This window comes from Porites lutea, chromosome 6 (assembly GCF_958299795.1).
Source record: "Porites lutea chromosome 6, jaPorLute2.1, whole genome shotgun sequence".
Lineage (NCBI taxonomy): Eukaryota > Metazoa > Cnidaria > Anthozoa > Scleractinia > Poritidae > Porites > Porites lutea.
In genome coordinates, this window is record NC_133206.1 from 8,175,019 (window position 1) to 8,199,238 (window position 24,220).

Genomic DNA, 24,220 nt, shown 5'->3' on the forward strand with positions numbered 1-24,220 from the left:
AGGGCGCACGAAACGACACAAATAGCCAAGATCGAGCCCCGGAGCGGGGGGGGGGGGTACTTAAGGAATTTTTGGGTGGGGATATGTGTCGCTGAGTTCCCTGGAACCCTTAGCCAATAACAGCGCTCGTTCAATTGAATTTTGCTACCCTATACTAGACCAAACTCTCAAAATCCCCCCTATCCCCGAGTAGCTGTTTTCCAGAAACTACTGAGGTCACAAACACAGTCCAGCCAAAACAAAACCGGTTTGATTTTTCATATTTTTGAGTGGTAATTCCCGGTTTCCCTATTCTAGACTAAAATCTTCAACCAATTGATCAGTTTCCTGGAAAATGACACCCTATTCTAGACCTAAACGCTCTGATTTATATACCCTATCCAAGAGTAAACTGCTTGAAAACCATACCCTTCACAGCGGCACATACCCATATTACCCATATATGGCAGTACCCTCCCCCGGGATCGAGCCATACTGAATACGTCATTACCCGAAGAAATTGTGTCGGAGCGCGACGGCGTCGGTTTCTACGTTTGCGTGGGTGGTGGACAGTTCCCAAGGATTTCAAGGCAAAGTCACGGTACGGTCGAGCTTTAATGGTTCCGGCCAAGGTCGCTGCCATGAGTTTTTCAGGCATTTGGCTACGCTGTGGATTTTAACAATTCTTCCGTCATAGAATTGTCATCGGAATATTCGTATTTTCCCAAAATGGTTGCAGTAATCAGGGGTGCTGTTGACGGAGGTCTGGGGGCCTTTACCCCCCAAATCCCCCCCGCCCCTCATATCCAGCCACCCACCCCAAGTAAAGGGGAAGATCAATATCATGGCGTTTCCACAACACTCCACAAAAAATATAATTGCCACTGCCTCGTATCCAGACGTGTCTCTCTCTCGCCGTTTTGCGGATAATAATCATAAAAATATGAAATAGTAGTAGTACTACAAGGTAGTAGTAGTAGATTCAGAAGTACCAGAAAAATATTTATTTTACTTACAGTATACAATATCGCTTTAAAGCCCAGATTTTAAACAGCACTTATTTAATCGTTAAAATTTCGAAACTAAGTCTTCGTACAAACTTAAAAACTGACGCAACTTTCCCACCTTATATTTTAAACCGAACGACGTTCCATTTTTCCGCGTGCTACTGTTTTAATCAAAGATTCCAACCAGGATATGCTAGATGTAAGTCACCAGTGCAAGTTACGCCACCGTCTCATGTCTTCCAAGCCAGTGTAGCTGTAGACGTATAAGAATCTGGCCTACAAATTGTATTTTCAGGCGTTTAGAGATTTGTGTTTTGGTTGGTTTGTTAATTTGTTTGTTTGTTTCGCTTACTGCTCTAAAAGATTGAAACGGGCTTACATATCTTTAAACGAATTTGGTCAAGTCATGGTAATAGGAATTATTTCTTGAAGTGAAACTAAACTAAACTAAACAACAAATAGATTTTTTCGAACCGCCCAAGAAACAACATGGGAAAATGCAAGCATGGTTCCACGATTTGCTTAACCTTTTAAAACACTAATCTTTGAGGATAATCTCACATGTCTCTCGCATTCCTGGGATATGCCCCTTTTGAAATAATCTCCCGTGTTACCTAACCGTCACTGGGGATACGTCGTATTTTTCTAGCAAAACTAATCCTTCAGCCTTTTCTTTCTTTTCCACCAAAGAACATAGCATTGAAGTAAAGTTTAATTGTCACCATGGCAACGGATAGAGCGTTCTCACTTATGTGGGCCAGAAGTTATCCAAATTTCTTTAAATAAGTGGGGGTGTTTACATGAGAAGCGAGGATCAGCTCGGTTCGCCAACAGGGTCTCCATTTCATTGTTTCGGTACCCCAATATGGCCGCCAGGGTGATGTGAAAACGCCCTACAGCAATGATGGACATTAATTAAATTCTCCAAACAAATTACGTACACCTTTCTACTGGGCAACGTCTAATTTCCGAATGAAGACGAAATTAAGAATTTTAAAATGCTCTTTAATTTAGCAGCACACCACAAAACAGTAGCTAATCAACAAGACATGTACTTTCTGTATAGTGGTTGATGACAGTATTTCTAAGCCGTATCGCCCCATATAAGGGAATCCAGATACCGGAATCCGGCAAATTTTTGCTCGTTGAATCAGGAATCAGGAAAACGTTTCTGGAGGAATCTGGAATCCTGGGCTCTGAAACCCGGAAAACAGCTCAAGAAATCCGGAATCCATTACCTGGAATCTGGATTCTAGATTCTACTGACAAAGAATCCGGAGTCCAGTAACTGGAATCCCGAGTCCACGGCGTGGAATCCAGAATCCAAGACTGTCTTGGATTCCCTTACTAGGGGCGATCAGTAGATTACAATATCGCTAATATCGCTAATATCGTAATACGACGAAAAATTTAAAACTACATGGATCAGGGCCGAATTGCTCCAAGCCCCGTTTACAGCAAACGCGTTTGCTGTAACCTTAACTGCCCTGGCGGTTTCTTGGATAAGAGACGTTTTACCCGAATTAACCTAAGAAAACAACCTACATTTCACAACCAGTGGCGGATTCAGGGAAAAACACAAGTTTTCTGGCACCAATCAGATGCCAGAACGGCGGCGACCGTTCGGAACTGGTCCGGTAAGACATTGTCCCCAGGGGCTCTTCTCGCCGTTCTTTACTTTTCTTCGTGCCTTATTTTTCCGCCCGTTTAGACTTTCCCTCAGCCCCACTATCTGCCCCTGGGTCTCTGAGGATGGTTGCAAACTTTATCGTCTTTTTTTTGCGTTTTGTGGCTGGCTAACTTTTTAGGAAAGGGAACAATTTACTCTTCAAAGAGTAGTAGGTAAACAGCGAAATTGGAAGTGGATTTTTTCCCCAAAATGTTACTTTTTTGTGATAGTAACTCAGTGTTAGGATTCGTCGGAATATGGCAAAGTGAGGTATCGGTGGAAAGATCTATCTTTGCTGACGTTGTTGCTCACCAACTTATTAGCTTAAAATGAAAGCTAAATCAGGGTCCAGGAAACAAAATGTGCATCGTTCCATACGGAACAAAAACGACCAATTGAATGCAGTCGTCAAAGGGTTAAGTAGAGCGCTAAAAACACACCTGTTGAGAGATGGCTTGTATCATGCAGCGCACCCAACATTTTTTCTTCGTTAGTGCGCATGCTGCACTGTTAGTTTTAATGATTTAAATAGGTGCCATGTAAAAGTATCAACAAAAATGATATTAACCACCGTCATCATCATCATCATTATTATTATTTCCTAGATAATTTTGTCTTTTAGCCTAGTTTACTGAGTCTGAATAAACAGTTAGGTGACCGCATCTGGACCGGGCTGATGGATGGTCTAGTCTTAACGGACACCTCGCTAAAACTCGGTGACCTTCAATTGGTCCCTGCCTTTCTTTACTCCTTTGGCTGCCTTTCTATCTTATGTAAGACGGGCATTCCTCTAAGAGGGACGTATAGTACCTAAAGGTGTCCGTCTTTGAGACAGTTTACTCTGTATCGCCCATACAGCCTCGTTTCAAGGCAAATATACCATCGATGAACCTCATTTCCAGGCCAAAATAATACTAATAAAATTATTACTTACATTGTGCAAATAATATTTTCATATGATTAAATGCTCATAACATTTAAAAGCTTATTAACTAAAAAAAAAAAACTATAAGAAGGCAAAACTACATGATTAACTGAATTTACAACATATCTATTGGACCTAATAAAAAGCTAGTTTTAAAACAATTGCTAAAAACTAGTTTGGATGTGTCTTAAGCAATATTTAAAAGTACTAAAATTTTCCTCATTACGAATATTGACGGCAAGCTGTTCCACAGTTTTGGTGACACAGCCAACAAGGCACGGTCATCAATAACTCTTGGAGCTTGTAGGAGGAGTCCGTTGTTTGACCAGCTCAAGTTGTACCCTCGACTTTCCTTGATATTAGTAAGTTGAAAAGCATAACTTTGAGCAAGAGTTCTGAAGGCGTTGAAGTTTTGTTATCTACCGACGGAAGACCATACAGAATACTATTACAATATTCGATATGTCCTATTATCAGTGCATGAACCAATTGTGTTGCTTTGGTGCTTAAAAAATTTCTTATACGCCAGCCATTTGTGAGATGGTAATACGCGGCTATCGCCTACCTATAATGACAACTTCTGTTTTATCGTCATTAATCTTCAGTTTATCACACAAGATCCACGCTCTGATCTCACGAACGCAGAGCTCCATAACGGAAATAGCTTCGTTAGTACTCAAGACATAGTCGGGCTTAAAGGCTAAGTATAACTGCATGTCTTCCTGCATAAGAATGTATACCAGGCAAGTCTCGTTTTGACCACACTAGGCAGTTTGCTGACATACAAGGTGAATAGTAACGGTCCTAAACAGGCGCCTTGTGAAACACCTTGCTTTAACTGGAAAGCGTTGGAACAGTTGCCATTAACTGAAACTCGCTGAAGGCGATTTGACAAATAGGATGCAAACCACTCCAGCGCTGTTCCCCTCATTCCAAAGCTTTTACTGAGACGTGATAGAAATGTGTTTAAACGTATCAAACACAGCACGTGAGATCGAGTATAACCAATAGCACCACATGTTGGCAATTCATGGCCATTATTTCTTAAGAAGTGTTATCTCCGTTCTATGACCCTGTCAGTAAGCAGACTGTAGCATTAGATAAAGGTTATGATTGGAAAAGTGAACATGCATCTGATCAAACACAGCAAGCTCTTAACAATTTCGACACATACCGCAAATTGCTCGCAGGTCGACGGTTATTGAAGTGGTTAATACCAGCTTTTTTGAAGCGTGGGTCAACCAACCCTTTCTCTTTGACATGATTTGTATGTCACTGGACATGATTTTTATATCAAAAAGAGCGGTCAATTTCCATCCATCCATTTCAATAAAAGCAAATGGAATCACTTCTCACTATAGCGGACAACCTCGAACCGTGACTTCGTCGTAGAAATATGCGGCACCGAAGAAAGAAGAAAAAGCTAACCCTTTTTTGATCAAATTATTTTAAGGTTTAAACTCAAAGCTTTATATAGTGTGCCCTGCGAGCAGAGGCTACATTTTCGCTGTGTGAGCTGTCGTGCGAAAAGTAGCCTCTGCCGACGCCGTTCAATTTTCTATCGTGCATGCGCGAAATTGGTCAAGCGATTCGCGAGCAAAATTAATCATCAGGTCTGTCGTCAAATGGCGAGAGTTTCGCCGGAATAATAAAATTGCGACAACTCTGATCTGCTACGCAAGACTCACGCAATGCTCTAAGCCGGTCAAGAACAGGAAAAAAACCCGTCTTTTAATTTATTCGTCCAGATTTCTGTACGGATTTGAACGGTTGTCGGCAGAAGCTACTTTTCGCACGCCAGCTAACACAGCGAAAATGTAGCCTCGGCTCGCAGGGTACATATAGTGTAAAATAATTATAATTTACTTTACCGGTATCATTTGTGATCATAATAATGGTGATAATAATAACAACAATAAAACCACATTGCCAGGATATAGAACAATGTATATAGCCCTATACCCCTAGCTCTAAGGCGTTTTTGCTTACTAGCTTATTATTTAAACTTCTCAAGTTAAAGGGGTTACGTCATGGTGCGAAAAAAAAAGCATTTTATAGTCACAGCAGAGCTGAAATTATAAACAAGTACTTAAGTATTTTTGCTCATCGGTTTGAAAAAAAAAACATGCAAAAGTTGGCCAACTTCAGTTCTTTCAAGTTCATCACCTTAGTCTCTTCCTCAACTTCTCACTTCAGGCACCCTTATAGATTCGCGCTTAAAGTAAAGCGCGCGCTTTGATTGGTAAACTGCCTCTTTACTATTAAGCAAATGTTTAAGCTCTTAGCTTGTCCCATAGACTTATGGATTCGTGCGGAAGGTTTAAATCGCAAGAGTAACTCATCTCTAGCCTTTGCACTGAGTAGCAAACCTCGCAAGCTATTGTAAGGGCAAATAGTACGGCGCAAGGCGTGGGCAAACCAGGGGAAAAAGAAAAATGTTATTTCTTTTAGGTCCTTGTGTGTTGTTGTTTGTTTGTTTGTTTGTTTTTTCTTTTTCTTGGTAACAGAACTAAGTTTGGTTCGACTATCGCAAATCAACAGAGAAAATTCAAAAATTTGCCAGATTTTGAAGTAATAGCGAGGAAAAAGGACAGTATGTAAATCCTTCTATTTACAAAGGTTGAATTATAGGTCTGTCGTTCAAGCGATTCAAGATTCTTCTCTTATCCTCAGGCCATCGGTATCTCAATTCCGCCCAAAGAGGAAAATCCTGAGGGTCAATAGCTGCCTTTGACGGCGGCAAAGTTATGCAGACCATCCGAGAAGCCGAGTGAGTGTGTGAGTAAATTGATCGAAGTAAGCTCACTTCATACCAAACACGCTTGTGTTCCTGTAGATAAGAAGACATAATTGAATATGATAAATAAATGAACAATTTAGTAATAAAATAGCAATTTGGCTTGTCGATTTCCTCGTTACTTTAGACGATTTAAACTTAATATCATCTCCCTGAAAACCCATTTCAAAATTAGGGCGTAAGGTAAACTGATATTTGTTGATGACGATAACTTGAATCTCTTGCATATCTCTTCAAAATATGACAAATTCTTTATGTCCTACAAAAGCGGATGTACCTGATGTTTATTTTGTCGTTCCAATTAAACATTCTCAAGCTCATAACTAGTCCTCTTCTCTTCTAATTGTAGTTCTTTTTAACGTTTCTCAGTTCCACGATCCTCTGAGTTGTTTTCTTGTTTATTTTCGCTACTCTTTCAGTAAGCTTCCTCCACTTTCTTGAGCTTCGCACTGCAAAACCAGCTGAGCCGCCGCGCCGCTGTCTATACGTGACGTCAATCGTCCATTAATTGCAGACATTTCTTTACTTGACTTCTTCTAGCAATTCAAAAACCATGTTTTTGTAACGTAAAGAAATTATATGACAATACCTGACTAGAGTATTGTGTTTCGTCCTCTTCTGCACCACACAAACGTAAAAGTCGAGGTGACAGAAACACGAGTACTTTGCTTGCTTTTTTAATCTGCTGTTCTGCCCATCGTTCTGGTCCAAGATTTACCATTTCGCTGCAGCTCATTACGTCCATTACAACCATGTAACCATTCATTCTAAAGAAATTCACCACAGAAGCCACAAGCTTCTGGAATTCATCGCTTTCTGGGTAATAACACGCGTAGAAAAGTTCGGGACCTAGTAACAAATGAAAGACAAGTTATTAATCCTTCAGTAAAATGAGAGATGGAAGTGGGCATATTTTATTTTGCCTTCTTCTTTCATATAGGGATGGCAAAGTTAAAGGAACATACCAAGCAGCAGAAACTGAGAAAGGCAACCTAAGTAAGACACCTGACCTATGTAAATCGAACTCAAAGAACTCAGTGATGATAGTGACGGTGATGTAACCATCGGTGGTGGCAGTGATGGTGATGGTGATGGTGATTATCGTCAGGCCATCTGCATCTCATTTTCGCAAAGAGAGGCAAATCTGAGAGTCAATAGCTGCATTTGACGGCGGCAAAGTTATGCAGACCATCCGAGGAGCCGAGTGAGTCTTTGACTAAATAGATCGAAGTAAGCTCACTTCATACCAAACAAACTCGCGACGGTGACGGGGACGGTGACGGTGGTGGTGGAGGCGATGGTTATGATGGTGATGGTTATGGTGATAGTGATGGTCATGGAAATGGTGCTTTTGATGGTGATGGTGATGGTGATGGCGATGATGGTTATGGTGATTGTGATGGCCATGGTGATTGTAATTTTATGTTAAAGCTTTTGCAATACTGTATATACATAATTATAGTCATACAAATAAAGCTTATGTTGTTGTTGTTGTTGTTGTTGTTGGTGATGGTGCTTTTGATGGTGATGGTGGTGGTGATGGTGATGATGCTTATAGTGATGGTGAAGGAGATGGTGCTTGTGATGATGATGGTGATGATGATCGTGATGATGGTGATGGTGATGGTGATGGTGATGGTGATGGTGATGGTGGTCGTGATGGTGATGATGGTGGTGATGGTGATGATGGTTATGGTGATAGTGATGGTGAAGGAGATGGTGCTTGTGATGATGATGGTGATGATGGTTGTGGTGGTGGCGATGGTTGTGATGGTGATGGTTATGGTGATAGTGATGGTGATGGTGATGGTGATGCTGTTGGTGATGGTGATGATGGTTATGGTGATAGTGAACGTGAAGGAGATGGTGCTTGTGATGATGATGGTGATGATGGTTGTGGTGGTGGCGATGGTTGTGATGGTGATGGTTATGGTGATAGTGATGGTGATGGTGATGGTGATGGTGGTGGTGATGGTTATGATGGTTATGGTGATAGTGATGGTTTAGGAGATGGTGCTTGTGATGATGATGGTGGTGGTGATGGTGATAGTGATGATGGTGGTGGTGATGGTGGTGGTGATGGTGATGGTGATGGTGATGGTGATGATAATGGTGATGGTGATGGTGGGTGCTGTGATGGTGATCTTTACCCAAAAATTCAGTTCCCTTTTTTCAAGCCTTAAAATACAGTGAAACCTGTATTAAGTAGATCCCCAATTAAGTAGACACCCTCTATTAAGCGGACACTAAGCCGGGTCTCGAAATTAACGTCTTATATGTCCCGTTATAAGGAACCCCTATTCAGCGGACACCGGACTGAATTGACAATGGTAGCGTTGGATTACTTCCTTGAAATACGTACTGTAGTCTATTCATAAAGATAAATCAATGCATTTGGCTGTCAATAGACTGTAGATTAGACGGATATCTGGCAGTATAATTGTCATCCGCGATCAAAGTTCACCTAAAACTCATGCGTAAAGTACAGCACAGCTACCTTAGTTTCCTTAACAACATGTACAGAGTAGCCGTTGAATGTTAATCGTTAACAAACATTGCGCAATTTTTACAAACCTCTATTAAGCGGACACCCTCTATTAAGCGGAAGGTCCCGAAGGTGTTCGCTTAATAGAGGTTTCACTGTAATACTAAGTTCTGCGAAAATCTTTCTAAAGCTATATCTCTTGGTAGTTTTATACAGGGAAAAGTTAAAAGCACATCCTCAGTTCTTTTGCTAAAAACTACAAATAAATCTGGACGTTTTTACCGCAAAAGCGTTCTTCCTGAGAGGAACGGTCATGGAAAGGCACACTTGTTCCCATACTGCTTGAAGAGATGATAGCCTTAAATTTATATCAGCAAATAAGGGTTACTTGAACCCAGAGCAATTTTGTTTCATTGGTATCTACGTGAGTTTGTCTGCGGTATATCCGTTATATCCGTTGAATTTATACAATCAGTGTTGGATTGCAAAAATTGTAATGAAGCAAAGGTTAAATCCGTAGAATGCATTTTTCCGTTTGTGGGGAAAAATTCTTTGAAATGGAAAAGAATTGCATTAAGCATTGACTGCTGGTGAAATTCATACTCGGGAAGACTACAACGGTTAACCCAGAGCGATTTTGTTTCATGATATCTACGTGAGTTCGTCTCCAGCATATCCAATTTATCTGTTGAATCTAATCAGTGCTGGATTTCAGCAAAGGTTGATCATGACCTCTGGTGGTTCACCGTTAAATCCCTGTGTGTGGGGAAAAGATCTTTGAAATGGAAAAGAAATGCATTAAGCATTGAAATGAAATTCACACACAGTAAAACTCTTTAAAAGAGCAGCGTAAAATACAGATTTCACGGATTTCCCGTAGACATGAATGTTTAATGATAAACTTGCAGACATGACTGACTGCTAACTGACACAGACTCTTATAGGATGATGGAAAAAACGGATTCTACGGATTTCCCGGAGACATGAATGTTTAATAAGATAACTTGCAGTCATGAATGACTGCTAACTGAAAAAGACTCTTAAAAGAGTTGCAGAAAATACGGATTTCACGGAATTCCCGGAGATATGAATACTTATTATTCCAAATTAATTTGATATAATACTTAAAGTTCCTTTATTCTGCGTTCCTAGTTTGTTCCGGTTTTTTCCTAAAGCAGTCAAAGGAACAGAAAACAAAAACCCGCGGAGGACTACGTTTTTGAAACAGAGATGTTTCCTCGTGTCGCGTCACTTAAAATCCAACCTTGAAAGTTTCCTCATGTAAAAAATGGCCCAACAATACTAAAGACAAAAATGCAATTGAAAACTACGGTGTTTTAACCTGAAATGTTGCTATCATTACTTTTGGGTAATGTATATGACTATGATGATGATGATGATGATACTGATGATGAAATTTCCGATGCTAGAGGGATCAGACCCACTGTCACTTGACCGTCCGAAGCGACCAGATGGCCCAATATCGCCTTTCAGTTGCGAATTTGGAGCAATTTCATACAACTGTATAGACTTTACTTCACATCCGCCACAGCATCGATGATGTAAAACATCGCGGAATACATCGCCTCAGTATGATTTGAAGTTTACTGTCATGATAGCTAACGACACTTCTCTTTCCAGTTGGAGTACGGCATAAACATAGTCACTTATTGATTTCCACACTACGTTCGGTCTCAGTAATGAATAGACGATGTTTGTCTTACCTGACTGTTGTAAATTGTTCCTAATTACTGGCAGCAATTGCACATTTCCGTTTGCCTCATCATCATCTGTAAAACAAATGTTTCGATGAGTAAGTGAAAACGTCCGTGATAAAGGCTGTCAAAACAGTTCAAGAACGTTGACTAAGTTAGCATTAGATCGAAATTCTGATAATTAATGGCTTTTTTAAGTAACTGAGGACACTGTTTGTTTTTTCTGATGTTGTTTGATTTTTTTAAATCTTTTATCTCGTAAGGGAAATGAAATTATCCAAATCAACCGAGTCACGCTAGGGTCTGGCCGTTTGGAAGAAAGTGCCTTCTCTTTTAGTAAGATTTTTTCTAGACTCTGAGTATTGGTTCGGCCCCGATGATCGATCTCAATCCGGCTCCACAGACAGTAGTCGAGCTCTATCAAAGGCTGATGTAACAATGAATATCAAAAAAACGTTGGGCAAGAATTGGACTAGTCACCTAGGAATTATACGAAAAATGTCAAATTTACAGAGAAATGCTAAATTGTGTTAAAATTTCCGATTTCAAAGCAGTGTTCCAGTTCGAGGTTAATTAGAGGGGCGAATTGAGAAGGTAGTCATACAGTACATACCTACACAACATGGGTTATTAATCCTAACATTCTCCAAGATATTTCTGTCTCCTAAAGAAAAACCATCATTAAACAACACAAGGTTTAGCAAATGCGTGAAGATGTAGTTTCATTTAAGAGTACGTGTACAATCCGCTGAACAATATTCCCGCGACGGGCCAATAATTATCACGTCAGTACACATGCGTGACTATAACAAAGCTCATACTTATTGTCCTTCCCATAACAAGATTAGGCCTTTTGATATTACTGGTGGGAAAAATCTTGCATACGTGTTTTGAAACTTTACAAAATGTTGATATTATGGTAGTTTACTGTTTGTCTTTGGACGCCTCAGGTACCAATTGACAACAGTAGTTATAGAATAAATTCACGTACCTCGCGAAAAAGGTTGGCAAACGTTGACCCGTTTTCGATAAGCCACCACAATAACAAATAGCAACATAAGGCCGGCAAACAATCCTGCAGCTGCGGCTATAATCTTGGTATGAGAACCTTCTAAATAAAAAAAATAGGGTGGAGAAAATAAAACGCAATGGTTGCACTTTAGTTTTGACAATGAAAATTTAACCATAGCGTTTAATCAGCGTTCGGAGACCGCCATTCCAGCACAGTAACCAATCAGTGGTTACATACCCTAATAATATACATGAAAAAATTTCTCGATTGTGATTGGCTAAGAGGAATGTAGTTTTTAGGTAACACAGTGCAGAAAAAAGGTAATTGAGTGCAGAAAAAAGGTAATTTAGTGCAGAAAAGAGTAACAAACGTGACATTCTGATTGGCTAAAAAACAAAGGAACTCACTGAGAGCCAATCAAATGCGCCATCTAAATGGCGCAAAATTTGGATCCGCTCCGGACCAGTTTCGAGGAAAAACCGCAATGGTTGGCGTTTGCAGCACATTTGCTTTTGCGACCGAACAACTGTAGAGGAGCTGAAAAACCGCTCTAAAAACGAAAACACTGCGAAAAGCACTGGTTTTTGGCTCTCTTTTTGGAAGAATTGGTGCGTAGGTAAGGAAATTGCTGATGAAATAGAAAATTATGAGCCGGCTGAGCTTAACACTTTGCTCGAGCATTTCTACGCCGAAGTAAACAATACAAAAAAGGTAAAGATTATGAACCAGAAAGCCTTAAAGTAATGAAGACATCGCTTGATAGACACTTAAAGAACAAAGGCTGCACCCTGTCCATTGTACGTGACCGAGAATTTAGTTCGTCCAAAGAGGCGTTGGAGGAAAAAGCGAAACAGCTTCGCTTGGCTGGCCGTGGTAAGCGCCCAAACAAAGCTCGACAAGTATCAGAGGAGGAAGAAGAAATTCTCTGCAAGAGCGGAAAACTCGAGGTAATAACCCAGAATCTTTATTTCAAACACATTGAACAATTCCATGAACTGTTAAGCCCGTTTCTGCAGCTTGCAAACTTTAAAAACATCGAGCAAAATGTTGTTTTGACTGCACGTGTGATGATATTTGCAGCATTTGAATAATTTATTTTTGCACGTAGTTTACGCGGGTTGACTCTCTATTAAAGAGATTTTAAAGCTATCTCGCAATTTTTTCATGAATATTATTAATAAGTAATCACATGATTTTTCTCGTGCAATTTGGAATAAATAAGCACTCGTAAATTTTTTCAAAGACCACAAATTGCACTCGCCCTACGAGCTTGTGCAATTTTGTTAGCCTTTGAAAAAATTTACTCGTGCTTATTTATTCCAAATTGCACTCGAAATCATGTGATTACCTGTACAAATAGCTCAGAGTATTCTAGCTGTATTCTCGCAGTCCGAAGTGGCCGCTGTGATAATATTTTCTCATTACCACTGAACACTGAATATTCGTCTCTTCTTCTTAATTTTTGCTCTGAGTTTTGGAATTTTTTGTACCAAACAAAAATGTTTTATACTTTGATTTCAGTGTCTGCTTTATTTGGAAAACGAAAACCGAAACAGAAGTCACACATCTCGGTGATGTCGTTCACCATCGAGTCAAACGGTCAACTTTAAATTATTATCTCATTACTTTTTCTATCTTTCAATAAAAGATCGGAGTCATTCCTATATCTAGTCGCTCGTTTTTGAAAACTTGACGCCATATTGGCACTGCGGAGCCATTCTGAACGTTGCCATAGCAATTTTGAAATTACATGAATAGACGTTGAGATTTCGCCCCAAAATTTAGAGCAATTTGTCACCTAAGATATTACGGCATAATAGTCCGACTTAGAGCCACATACCTTTAGAGGTTGCAGGTGAAGGTGGAGGTGGAGGCTCTGGGGGATCAGGCGCTAAAAAGACATTTATAAAGAAAATCAGAACGCCGCTCTATAATTAACAATCCTCGTGTATCAAGAAACTCCGCTTTTAAATTTAAATAAATACAATAGAAAAGTCTCCCAAAAAATGAGACAAAAGAAATCATCTGACGAGGCCAAGGGATGACCTGGCCTTAGGTAACCTATGTATGGTTAAAAAATAAGTTAGTCGAGGATAATGGGCCACTGTATTACTGTAGGGAGTATACTAGGAGACTCAGTAGGGTCGGGAGAAAATATGTTACGAAAGTTCTAAAGATGGGCGTCTATTCTCCCGACCCAACTGACTGCCCCTGGGTCTTCGAGTAGAGAGCGATTTAATGCATGTTCCAGCTACGGATTGCATCAGAAACCCTGCCTCCATATATATCCCGTCGTGCCCTGGCGTCGAACTTTTCATGAGACGCATTAAACTCAGTGAGTTAAGTTCATGGAAAGTTCAACGTCTGGCTCAGTTAACTTCGTCTGAATGAGTTTGGATCATCCAACAAGTTGTATCCGTCTCGAATCGAGTTGCTTCAGACGGATAGAGCGTCTGAAGATCGTCTCCGGGATCGACAAACGTCGATCTTCACATGCGACGAACTAAACTAACAAATTAAAAATTTGTATGAAATGTTAGGGAGAAAATTTATTACTGGCTGATTTTTCGTCTGACTTAGCTGATAAGTTGGACGCCTGCCCCAAAAGACGATCTTAACTTAATTTAGGTCGACCCAAAGTTTGGTTCGTCTCATGAAAAGGTCGACGTTTGGCCTAGGCTTAAAAATAGCTACTCTTACAGGCTACCGTGTAATTCACATGGAGTTATCCTCCACAACTGATAAAAATAAAAACCGTACCATATTTTTCCAAAGGCAAGCTTTGATAAAAGCCAGGATATGTGAAGATCTATAAAGAAAAAAGCGATAAACAATAACTTATGTTATTATTCATTCAATATGTTTCCCCGATTCTGATTGCTTAAAAGCACACGCATAATTCACCATAACCAGTTACTGATGACCAAATTTGGAAGAATTTTGTGTTTAACGAGGAAATGACGTCAAAAATGCAGCCCGCTACAGGTTAATGCACCGTTACCCGAGAAGACCTGGGGACGAGGTTGAGTTGTTTCCGTTGTGAAAACTAAAATGGAGGACACTTCACTCGTTTCAAGAGTAAGAACTACAGCTGGAACTAGGCGAAATAATGGCTAAAAACATAGCAAAAACAGCAAGAAGACAACTCGGAGGGCGACATCTGCGATTTGGAGAATATTTGTGGAGCTGGACAAACCTAAACGTACACTATCGAAGATAAACTTAACATCGATGCAGGTAAGCATGTTTTAGCTATGTTTTTAAACTTGAAATTATTAATTTTTTGAATGAATAATAAAGCAATTAATGAAGTCGGCTTTCTTAGGATATGAAGAATTAAGCAGATCTCGGAGGGTGTTATCCACCTCGGCCTTCAGCCTCTATAACACCCTCCTTCGTATCATACTCAGCCTCATTCATTAATTATAACTTGGAATTAATTAATTATAACTTGGAATGAAGAAAGTTTCAGGCTTTCATGTGTCAAAGATAAACTCAAAAAAGTTGGCCCTCTGCAAAAGTATGGGACTTTATAGCTCAGTTGGTAGAGCAACGCAGTGCCGACACAGCTGAGGCCATGGGTTTCGATGCCGTTGAAGCCCCATTTTGTTTTGTTTTGTTTTTGTTTTGTTTTTTTTCATTTATGTTCAAGCTTATACTTAACTTGCAATTTAATTAAATTGTGACTATAACTGCGATGATCATATCTTATTTTAGATTTGTCTTTTGTCACTGATACATCTTTGAGAGGTGAGCCTAGGCCTCTCCCGAACGTAATCAAACGTAAATTCAACTTGGGCTTGAAGTTGTACTTTTGCTCTATTGTAACTTAATTTAAGGCATCTGTCCTAGGATTACCCATCACCAATGATGGCATCAACCCGCTCCATGTAAGGGAATCGCGATTGCGGAATCTGGGAAAATTTAGCTTGTGGAATACGAAATCCTGGGCTTTGGATTCTGGAATACAGCTCAAGGAATCCGGAATCCCACTAACGATTGGAATCCAGAATCGAAGTTCCACTGATCGACAAAGACTGGAATCCAGTACTTGGAATCCGGAATCCACGGCGTGGAATCCAGAATCCAAGACTGTCTTGGGTTTCCCTACATGGGGCGAATCAACTCTCAAAAATCCGCCACATCGACCATTTACGAAAGGTAAACTGAGGTCTTACACCGACTGCGAAGTTCAAATTAGTATTAATAGCAAATAAATTATCTTTGTACTAGCAAGTTAAGGGCTATAAATTAACGTGGCCAGATCCACGCAAAAATATACAGCATAGCGCTAGCTCCTTACCGCCAGGAGGATAGGGTCAGGATACTTCCAAGGACCTTCTCCATCTGCAATAATCCATTGAAGCTTATCCCTGCGGTAAGGATCCTTGTAGTGATCCTTGAACAAAACGAGATAAATGCCATATTATATTATCGTCCCGGGAAAGTTTGTTTTTTCCCTGCTAGCAGAGGTCTCTCACGACGAGGCAAAAATGAGAGAGAGACCTCTGCTAGCAGGGAAGTTTGTTTTATGAGTCAAATGAGTTAAGGAGTCATGGATCAAGTTATGTGTCAATTTATGGTTACGCCCTGTAAACAGTGATTAGGCTAGGCACTAAAAACACTGATTATGATCAAACACTGACAATAGTGATTACTACGTTAACGCACAACCGACCATAAGGATTAGCCTAGTGATTCCACATGCTTAGCATTTATTTAAGGTTAGTTTTGTTACTATATATGTACCGTACGTATCTATCAAAACAGTTATTGGCAGCAAATCCGAGAAAATTGGGCTTTATCCATACTTGACACATGAGTAACTCTAAAAACATTCAACAACGTGAAATTAAAGAAACAGCCTCCCACGAAGACGCCAGCTGAGACGCTCTAAGCGCTAATAGGGCTTCCCTTACGTGGAAGGTCCGCTAACGAAGCCGTAACAACCTCTACGTGGGAGGCGGTCTGACAATGGACAAGAACTGAAGTCATCATCTCTGAAGGATTTTTTATCGTGACTAATACAATTTAGTTTTAGTTCACTCGGTAGAGTAATGCAAGGATATGACAGACCTATTAGTAGTATAGGTAATAGCATGATTGGTAGTGATATTTGGCATAAATACCACGAGTGAAATTTGAGACAGTTTTGAAATATCACGAGTATCTATGCCAAATATCACGTACAAATCCTGCTAGTATTTGTTTATACTACCCGCAAAAGGTTGTAATTTTCACATGTAGGTATTTCAAGTTAAGCTGAAATACCGCTGCTCTAAGCCGATCAAATTGCAGACATTGCTCACGTAGAAGTATAAATGTTATAAGAATTCATGGAAACCAAGCTTGGTGCTTAAAAAAAATTACATCAAAAATTAACAAAAAATTAACAAAAAGCTCGGTGCTTACAAATCACTCGGGTGGAAGTCTTTTGCATAAACATAAAAATATACAGTTTGACGAGGTGGATGAACCCCCGCTAAAATGTATTAAGCTGAACAGACTCTAAGAGTTGAAAAATGGCATCGGCTCAGATCACAGTCCATGTTTTCTGAAGGTTTGCAAATGGAATTTCCGGTTCTCCCATGCAAATGTTAAGTACTATACCCCACGGTTTCGCACATCTGCCCCACCTAAACAACTTTGAGTCGCAAAATGATTAAGTTGGAATTACTGTACAATTCTTCAATCATGACCAGAGGAGACAGAAAAACAGGTACAGGCGATGTCGAATCGCTTCTCGCCGTTCCGAGTTTAAGGAAGAGTAATTTAGTATAGATACTCACTTTTGGTACTATTATGCAGGCATGCCGCTGATCCATTTTAACGCCATGATAGAGCAAACCATAGGAAGTCCAGTTGTAATCATCTGAAAGAGCCACCGTATAATTGGCCTCTCGTGGTTTTTGCCCAGAAGGCAAAATCCCGAGGAGGCATCCTAGTAGCTCGCGTGTATATGTTACAGGTCAAATTTGTCTTCACGTTAATTTTGATTTAACCCAAGAGAATTCTCAGTTTCCTTTGTCTCCTAGCCCTAGAAGACAAGGGGAATTGAGAATCAACCCAAATTGAAAAATTGCAACCTGAAATCAAATTTGACCTATATATGTACTTACAGTTACAGTATGCAGTAAGTATACCAGAAAAAATCTCGATTTGCTTAAACAGGGGGCCGCGAGGAATCTTTGGGTAATGATGACCTTTTAGCCCTAAAAATTGCTGAACGCCCACAAATACGAAATGGTTTAGATGACGTAAAACAGAAAATTCCCCAAGGGACCGCTTGGGTTGATTTTGTGACAGTCACTGTAAAGTCATAGTTCAATACTCTTATGCACGACGTGTGTGCATTCTGTGAAGCAGCTGTTTTGAAAGTACGAAAGAAAAACTGTAACTTTCATTTCTTTGTCTCGTTTTACTCTCTTAAACAAGCATCAAAAACCCACAGACCATAGAACAGAAAATCTCTTGAATGACCGAAATTATGGACCGAAAATCAATAAGTGCGGACGTATTAAGAGTTATAAGTGCCGTATAACTGTGTGTATGCACTTAGAGGATTCGTTAGAACGAGTTTATCATTTACAAATGATTGGAAACGATTAAACTTTGTCAGACACAAATCACTTTGGGGTCGTGAATGTAAGGCTCCGTCCACTGACAAGAAAGTTTTCCTAAGCGAACGAGTAAATCAAGCTAGCTTCTATCAGCAGAATGATGAACGATTACTATACCCTGCGAGAAGTGGATACATTTTCACAGTGTGAGCAAAGTGCGTAACAGTACCATACTTTTCGCTCGGCAGCTTACGCCGCGAAAATGTAGACTCTGCTCTCCTCTAGAAGGCGTGTGAAAAAATTATCGAAACGCCGAGGGTTTTTTGATCAACGCTGCGTACTGATCAACCTGACTGCTTTTTTGTTTCACCTGCTGTATGTTTTATGTGTGGAAATCTTCAAAATGAATCGGTATACACCTGTATTTCAAGGAGCTACAAAAAAACCAAGGCTACAATGACTGACAACATACAGAGCGGGGGCAGCTGTAGTGTCAACTATTACTAGGTACAAAGAGTGATTGAGTTACGTGGATAAACCAGAACGTGATACATTAAAGTAACCAAGCAGACACAAAAGCCCACTGGGAGTCAAATTAAAAGGATTTGTATGTGTATGGTAATTTATCGTAAGATCGATAAAAGGGTTAACATGCACATAAACAGCCATGTACCTCATAAAGAGTTGTGTCTGTGTTGTTTTCTTACTGTTTCCGGTCCTATAAAAGCCATTTTAACTTTCTAACTACAGGTGATATTAATAAAACCAAAAACAGTATCGCCCCATGTAAGAAAATCCAAGACAGTCTTTGTTTCTGAATTCCACGCCGTGGATTCCGGATTTCAATTACTGGATTTAAGATCTTGGATTCCGGATTCCAATCGTCAGTGGGATTCCGGATTCCTTGAGCTGTACTCCTGATTCCAAGGCCCAAGATTCCGGATTCCACAAGTAAATATTTCCCGGATTCGATCCAGAATCCGGATTCTTTTACATGGGGCGAACAGTAAGAAAACAACACAGACACAACTCTTTATGAAGTATGTACGGTCACTTTAATGGCCGTTTCGTGTCAGTGTATTTACAATGGCGCAAAAGGCACATATAGGATTTATTGAGGTTTAGGATTTTGTACCTCAAACAATGTTCATTTTCAAATACTACTAGAAAATACAAGAAAATAAAACGTTTCAAAAATATGTTGACTTCCCACGGTCAGAAGTAATGAGTTCACGAACCGAAAACAACTTCGAGTCCATGGGTCTAATTATATAAGCCAGGTCTGAAAACAGGTATGGATTTTAGATGATAAAATCGAACCTCTCGGTGCGGACACCTCTCCATTACGGACAGTTTCTAATGTCCCGAAAAAATTCTCATTTAATATTTTCTTTAAAAAAAACCTCTATAACACAGACTCTCTCTAATATGGACAACGGACACAAAATCTCGGCCCCAGAGAGAGAGTATATTCATATAAGCTTCTTTATTACGGACACTGCGGTGATCAGGTGAAACCCGAATCCCGATCAGGTGAATCTGCACAGGGTGAATCTCGTCTGGCTGATGTGCTGTGCAAGGTGATTTCAAAAGCCAAGTCGCTGTATATCCAACAACGATTTGCGAAAGGTGTACAGAGGAACATAACCGACTTTTTTAAGGCTTGGATAACTACAGATAGCATAAAGATCTTTTCTATTACATTTTGGAGATCGGACCAGCACTTCCCAACTAAGAATTCCGAGGGGTACCCCCATGGGGCACGCATAGCCTTGAGGAATGTCACCACAGACTTATGTTTCCTTCTGTACCGAAGCGGGTAGACAAGAAGTGTGTAGGGAAACTATAATTTACTTTCACAGAATCAATCTTCGTAGCGTTTCACCACCTATCTCACTTACTTTGATGCTCCGGTTCCCACTCAACAGTAAGGTTCGGTTTCATTTTCTTAAAATCCACACTTATCTTGTCCTTTTTCACGACGTGTCCAAAAAGTACATGCTTACTATTTGGGCAATCTGTGTTGAGAAAACAAATTCTTGTAAAACTTATAATTTTAGAACTTTTTTGTACGACAAAACTGACGCCAAATACTCAATACTCAAATTTTGATGAAGCACGACCGTTATCCTACCTTCATACGAATTTTTGGTCTCCCGTCGTGATCTTGTCATAGGAAAGTTCAAATCATCCTTTTTTTCAACAGAAGATAAACTTTCACCTGAATCTGGAAAAAGGAAAATTCTGTTCAGTTGTCAATAATTATCATTAATTTGGCCGTTTGTGTTTAAACCTTACCTTTTCTTTTCTTGAGGGAACATTCTCTGAAACACCGATCAAATGAAGTTCCCTGAAGTAATAATAATACAAGAAACACATTAGAACTTGTTTACGTGGAGGGAGGAACATCCTAGAAGGTGGATCATCATATTGCCATATGTTTCCTGTATTCAGTTTTCATGCAAAGGGTTGCACCTGTCCCTATACTAGCGCTAGGATCATCCCAATACTGAGATTTTAGCTGAGAGGTAGAAAGATCCTAGTACTAGGAAGATCCTGGCACCATGTAAACTGCTTTCGCTGGGAAGATCCTCGTTCTAGGGACAAACCAGACAAAAATGACAGCGGGTCGTTTAATGGATAATCAAGACGATAAAGGCCGACCATTTCGTTTGGAGTTACCACGAGCTCATAATTGTCATAATTCTGCTGATAGGTAGTTATTGGTGCTAGTAAAGAGAGCAAAAGGGCCCAACCGAACTTCTGCATGTAAACCCTACGAAAAGTTGTCAGTTCCGCCTTTTCGGATCTTCCTCCCCGCATGTAAACAGCCCCTTAATCTGGTAGTCCAACAACCTACGAGACCTATCATGTTATAACTTATTCTTGTTTTGTCGTTGTTGTTGTTGTTGTCATTTGAACTGTGGTAGAATACATTAAATTCTTCAATGACAAATTCCCCGCCCTGGGCACACCCTTGATGACAAATGGCCCACCGTGGGCCCGGGAACACACGATCTGAAAAATGAGCTTGAAATGCACCCCGGAAGGGAATGGGCACGCTTGCATTGCTTACATGCATGCCAATTTTAAACTTCTGGCCCGGGTTGTTCAAAGCTGGGTTAAGTTCATATATCAAAGCTTAAAAGGGAAATTGAGTTTAATTCCTTTTAAATACAATTTGTTAATTCCATGCTCTACCAAAAATTGAAAACGTTATGCGAGAAAATGCGTTTGAACAAGAGGTCAAAGAAACCCTGATTCAAATTTTAACCCTGGGCTGGCGCTAATCGGCCGTTGAAAAACTGGGCCTTAGCTGCATATTAACCTTCGTCGTCTTTGACGTCACAATTTGGACTTCCTTCACGTACACATTAATAGAAATCTTCTCAATGACCAAAATAAACTGGACTTTGCGCTTATGCATTAAAGCCTTTGTGCATCCTATCAATTCAAATTCTTGCCTTGTTATTAACGTTGTCAGGAGCCTCTGACTTCATAAGCTCCTGACGTTGTTCTTTCGCATGACATAATAGCTCTGCCCGTCGATTTTTTCGAGCACGGTGTTTCAATACAGGTTAATATGTTTACTAGGCTTTTCATAATCGTATAATACAGTCAGCACTTAACGAATTTCTGTAAAGGGTTCGTACATAATATCTCCACGCGCGGTTTCCCGCCTGTATTTTACCCTCTTTAAAAAACTCAGGTGATAATATACAAACAAACAAAAGCCGTTGAAAATATTAAATAATCAAGTGTGTGTGAGTGTGTTTTTTCTTTTTTACAGACGAGTATGACTGCTAGTTTAATCTAGAACACAGGAAGTCGAAATTTCAATGTCAGGCAGGTGGAAATTTTGAACAAGTTTGTAGAAAGCCAACACTGCAAAGTAGTCGAAAGGGTTAATATGCGTTTACCACTCTCTGCACAAAGCCTTATTTCATCCGTGAAGGACTCTTTTGGACCCTGTTTACTAGACCGTACTGGAGTGGACAGAGGTTTTAAAAACAGACAGAAGTTTATACAGCTTTAGCTTATCAGGACCGGAGTAGACATATAGTTACTTAAGCAAAGGCTTTGGGTCTGTTAGCGATGTGAACGTTGTTAAACGCACTTTCCAAAATACACCTCTAGGTAACGAACTTATGTATGGTGAAATTTTAAAAAAATACTTGAATAAATTATTCATTATCCTCTCAATGCACAATTACTTATTCACCGGCATTTTCTTAATGTATTTTTTGTAATTGTTTTTTGTTCTTCATCAGTTGTAATTGTTACTTGTAAGCGAGTATTAATAGAGTAAGAAATATTTGTAACTCAGTGAAAAGCCTATATTTTGAATTGCAATAAACATATGTAATCCATGTGTGTATATTTCAACTTTAATCGAGTCTTAAAGTTTTGAAAACTTCTTCATGCCTGGTTAAACATAAAGATCCATACATAAGTCAACCACCTGCCGAAAAAAAGAAGTAATCAATCATTTGCACCACAGCGATCATAAATATTTCGCCAAGGGCGAAAATGACTTTTTCCCTTTCTCAAGGAAAATTTAGCCACCCGAGCCGTAAATCTGGAATATTTTCGTTGGTATTGAAAAACAGTATGGGATGTTTGATGTCTATCCAGATCGAAGATAATATTTCTCTAGCTCGTAAAAAGCATAACACTTAATAGGGAACCGGCTGCATTCGGAAAATGCAATTGGGAGGCAGTACCTGTAATTAATTTTACATACTCGCTAGACAAAACATCATGCAGTATATAAATTTGCATTCCCATGTTGCAAGCAGGTTTATAAACAGATACTACTTTCTTGATGAAACCCTTTGTGATTAAAACAACTATTGAAAGGAAATAAATCAGAAACGGCCGTGAAATTGACAAGATGCGAGACAGCAGGTGGAGACAGGAACTCGTTCTCAATTCAGTACATTTGATTCCATTCCGTCTAAGGAATAGAACAAAACAATTATGATAAATTGTTTTATATCGTTATACGTAAATTATTAATAACTTTAAAGCCTTCACGACAGTCTCAGTCCACGTATATGTACGAGTATTAACCGCAAAAGCTTGACACTGTGTCAGTGTGTATGCATTGCAGATAGCGTGACTTCTTTTTCGTCAAATATCAAATTACTAATTCGCGTGTTCTTTCGAAGAATAAACTCGTTCGTTTCAGCGATGATGTCCGTTCGACGATTACATTTGAATGTAACTTGGTCTCGGCGATGTTTCTCTGATTCTTTACTTTCCGTAGCTGAAACGGTTCAAATAAAATATCTTGACAAGAGATTTTAAAATACCGATTCAATCTACTACGCATTCTTTCCTGTCTCGAACCACAACAATTTTTACGGTTGCCTAAATGAATATCACTCATAGGAAGCAATCATCTGTAAAGAAAATATTTTAAAGTTATCTGTGTTATCCCTCTAGATTCTTCAGAGCAGCATGGCTTCGGCGCGATTCTCAGTCAAAATAAGGTCGACTGAGGGAAAGAGAAACTGCACGCACTTATTGACATCGAGCCACGTAGAGTTAAGAGAGCATAAGTTTTCGAATTTTTCACGATCACACAGCTGAAAACTGCATCATTGCTTATGCTTTCTACCAAGCATATCGAAGAAGCGAATTAAGTGGCCTTTAGGATGAAATAATATTATGATTTACTGTACACAATAACAGAATTAGTCGAACAAAGAATAGCTTTCCAATCTAAATGATGAATCATAAATCGTACCTTTCTGAACGGCTCATCTCTCTTAGAACTGCAGAGGTAGTGGCAAATGGTTCGTCGATCACCAGAAGTTCTATCAGGCGTTTGATCTTCTCCTCTCACAAACAACGGAACAGACAAGAAATCTTGAGCGAGGCCCAACAGTAGTATGGCAATTCCAATGGACGTGAGAGTTATCATTGTAACTTAAACGATCATTGAACGAATTTATAGTCAAATTTACAGTCAAACAGAAGAACTTCACACTACGTCGACCTCTGCTGAGCGCGGACGAAACGACACAAATAGCCAAGATCGAGCCATACTTAATTAATACGTCATT

General features: G+C 39.7%; 1 protein-coding gene across 2 annotated transcripts; it reads right to left on the reverse strand.

The window, feature by feature from the left end:
- Nucleotides 1-3,231: 3,231 nt before the first annotated feature.
- On the reverse strand, nt 3,232-24,220 carry LOC140940088 (uncharacterized). Of its 2 annotated transcripts, XM_073388976.1 has the most exons (13): nt 23,902-24,220; nt 20,448-20,499; nt 20,284-20,376; nt 20,051-20,167; nt 17,379-17,461; nt 15,893-15,988; nt 14,350-14,398; nt 13,430-13,480; nt 11,569-11,688; nt 11,191-11,241; nt 10,587-10,652; nt 6,967-7,226; nt 3,232-6,410 (listed from the first exon to the last, which is right to left on the reverse strand). In XM_073388976.1, exons 1-13 carry the CDS (start codon nt 24,076-24,078, stop codon nt 6,192-6,194), a joined length of 1,434 nt encoding a protein of 477 aa, XP_073245077.1. In that variant the 5' UTR covers nt 24,079-24,220; the 3' UTR covers nt 3,232-6,191. The 2 variants fall into 2 exon arrangements, with proteins under 2 accessions (XP_073245077.1, XP_073245078.1); XM_073388977.1 differs by lacking the exon at nt 11,191-11,241.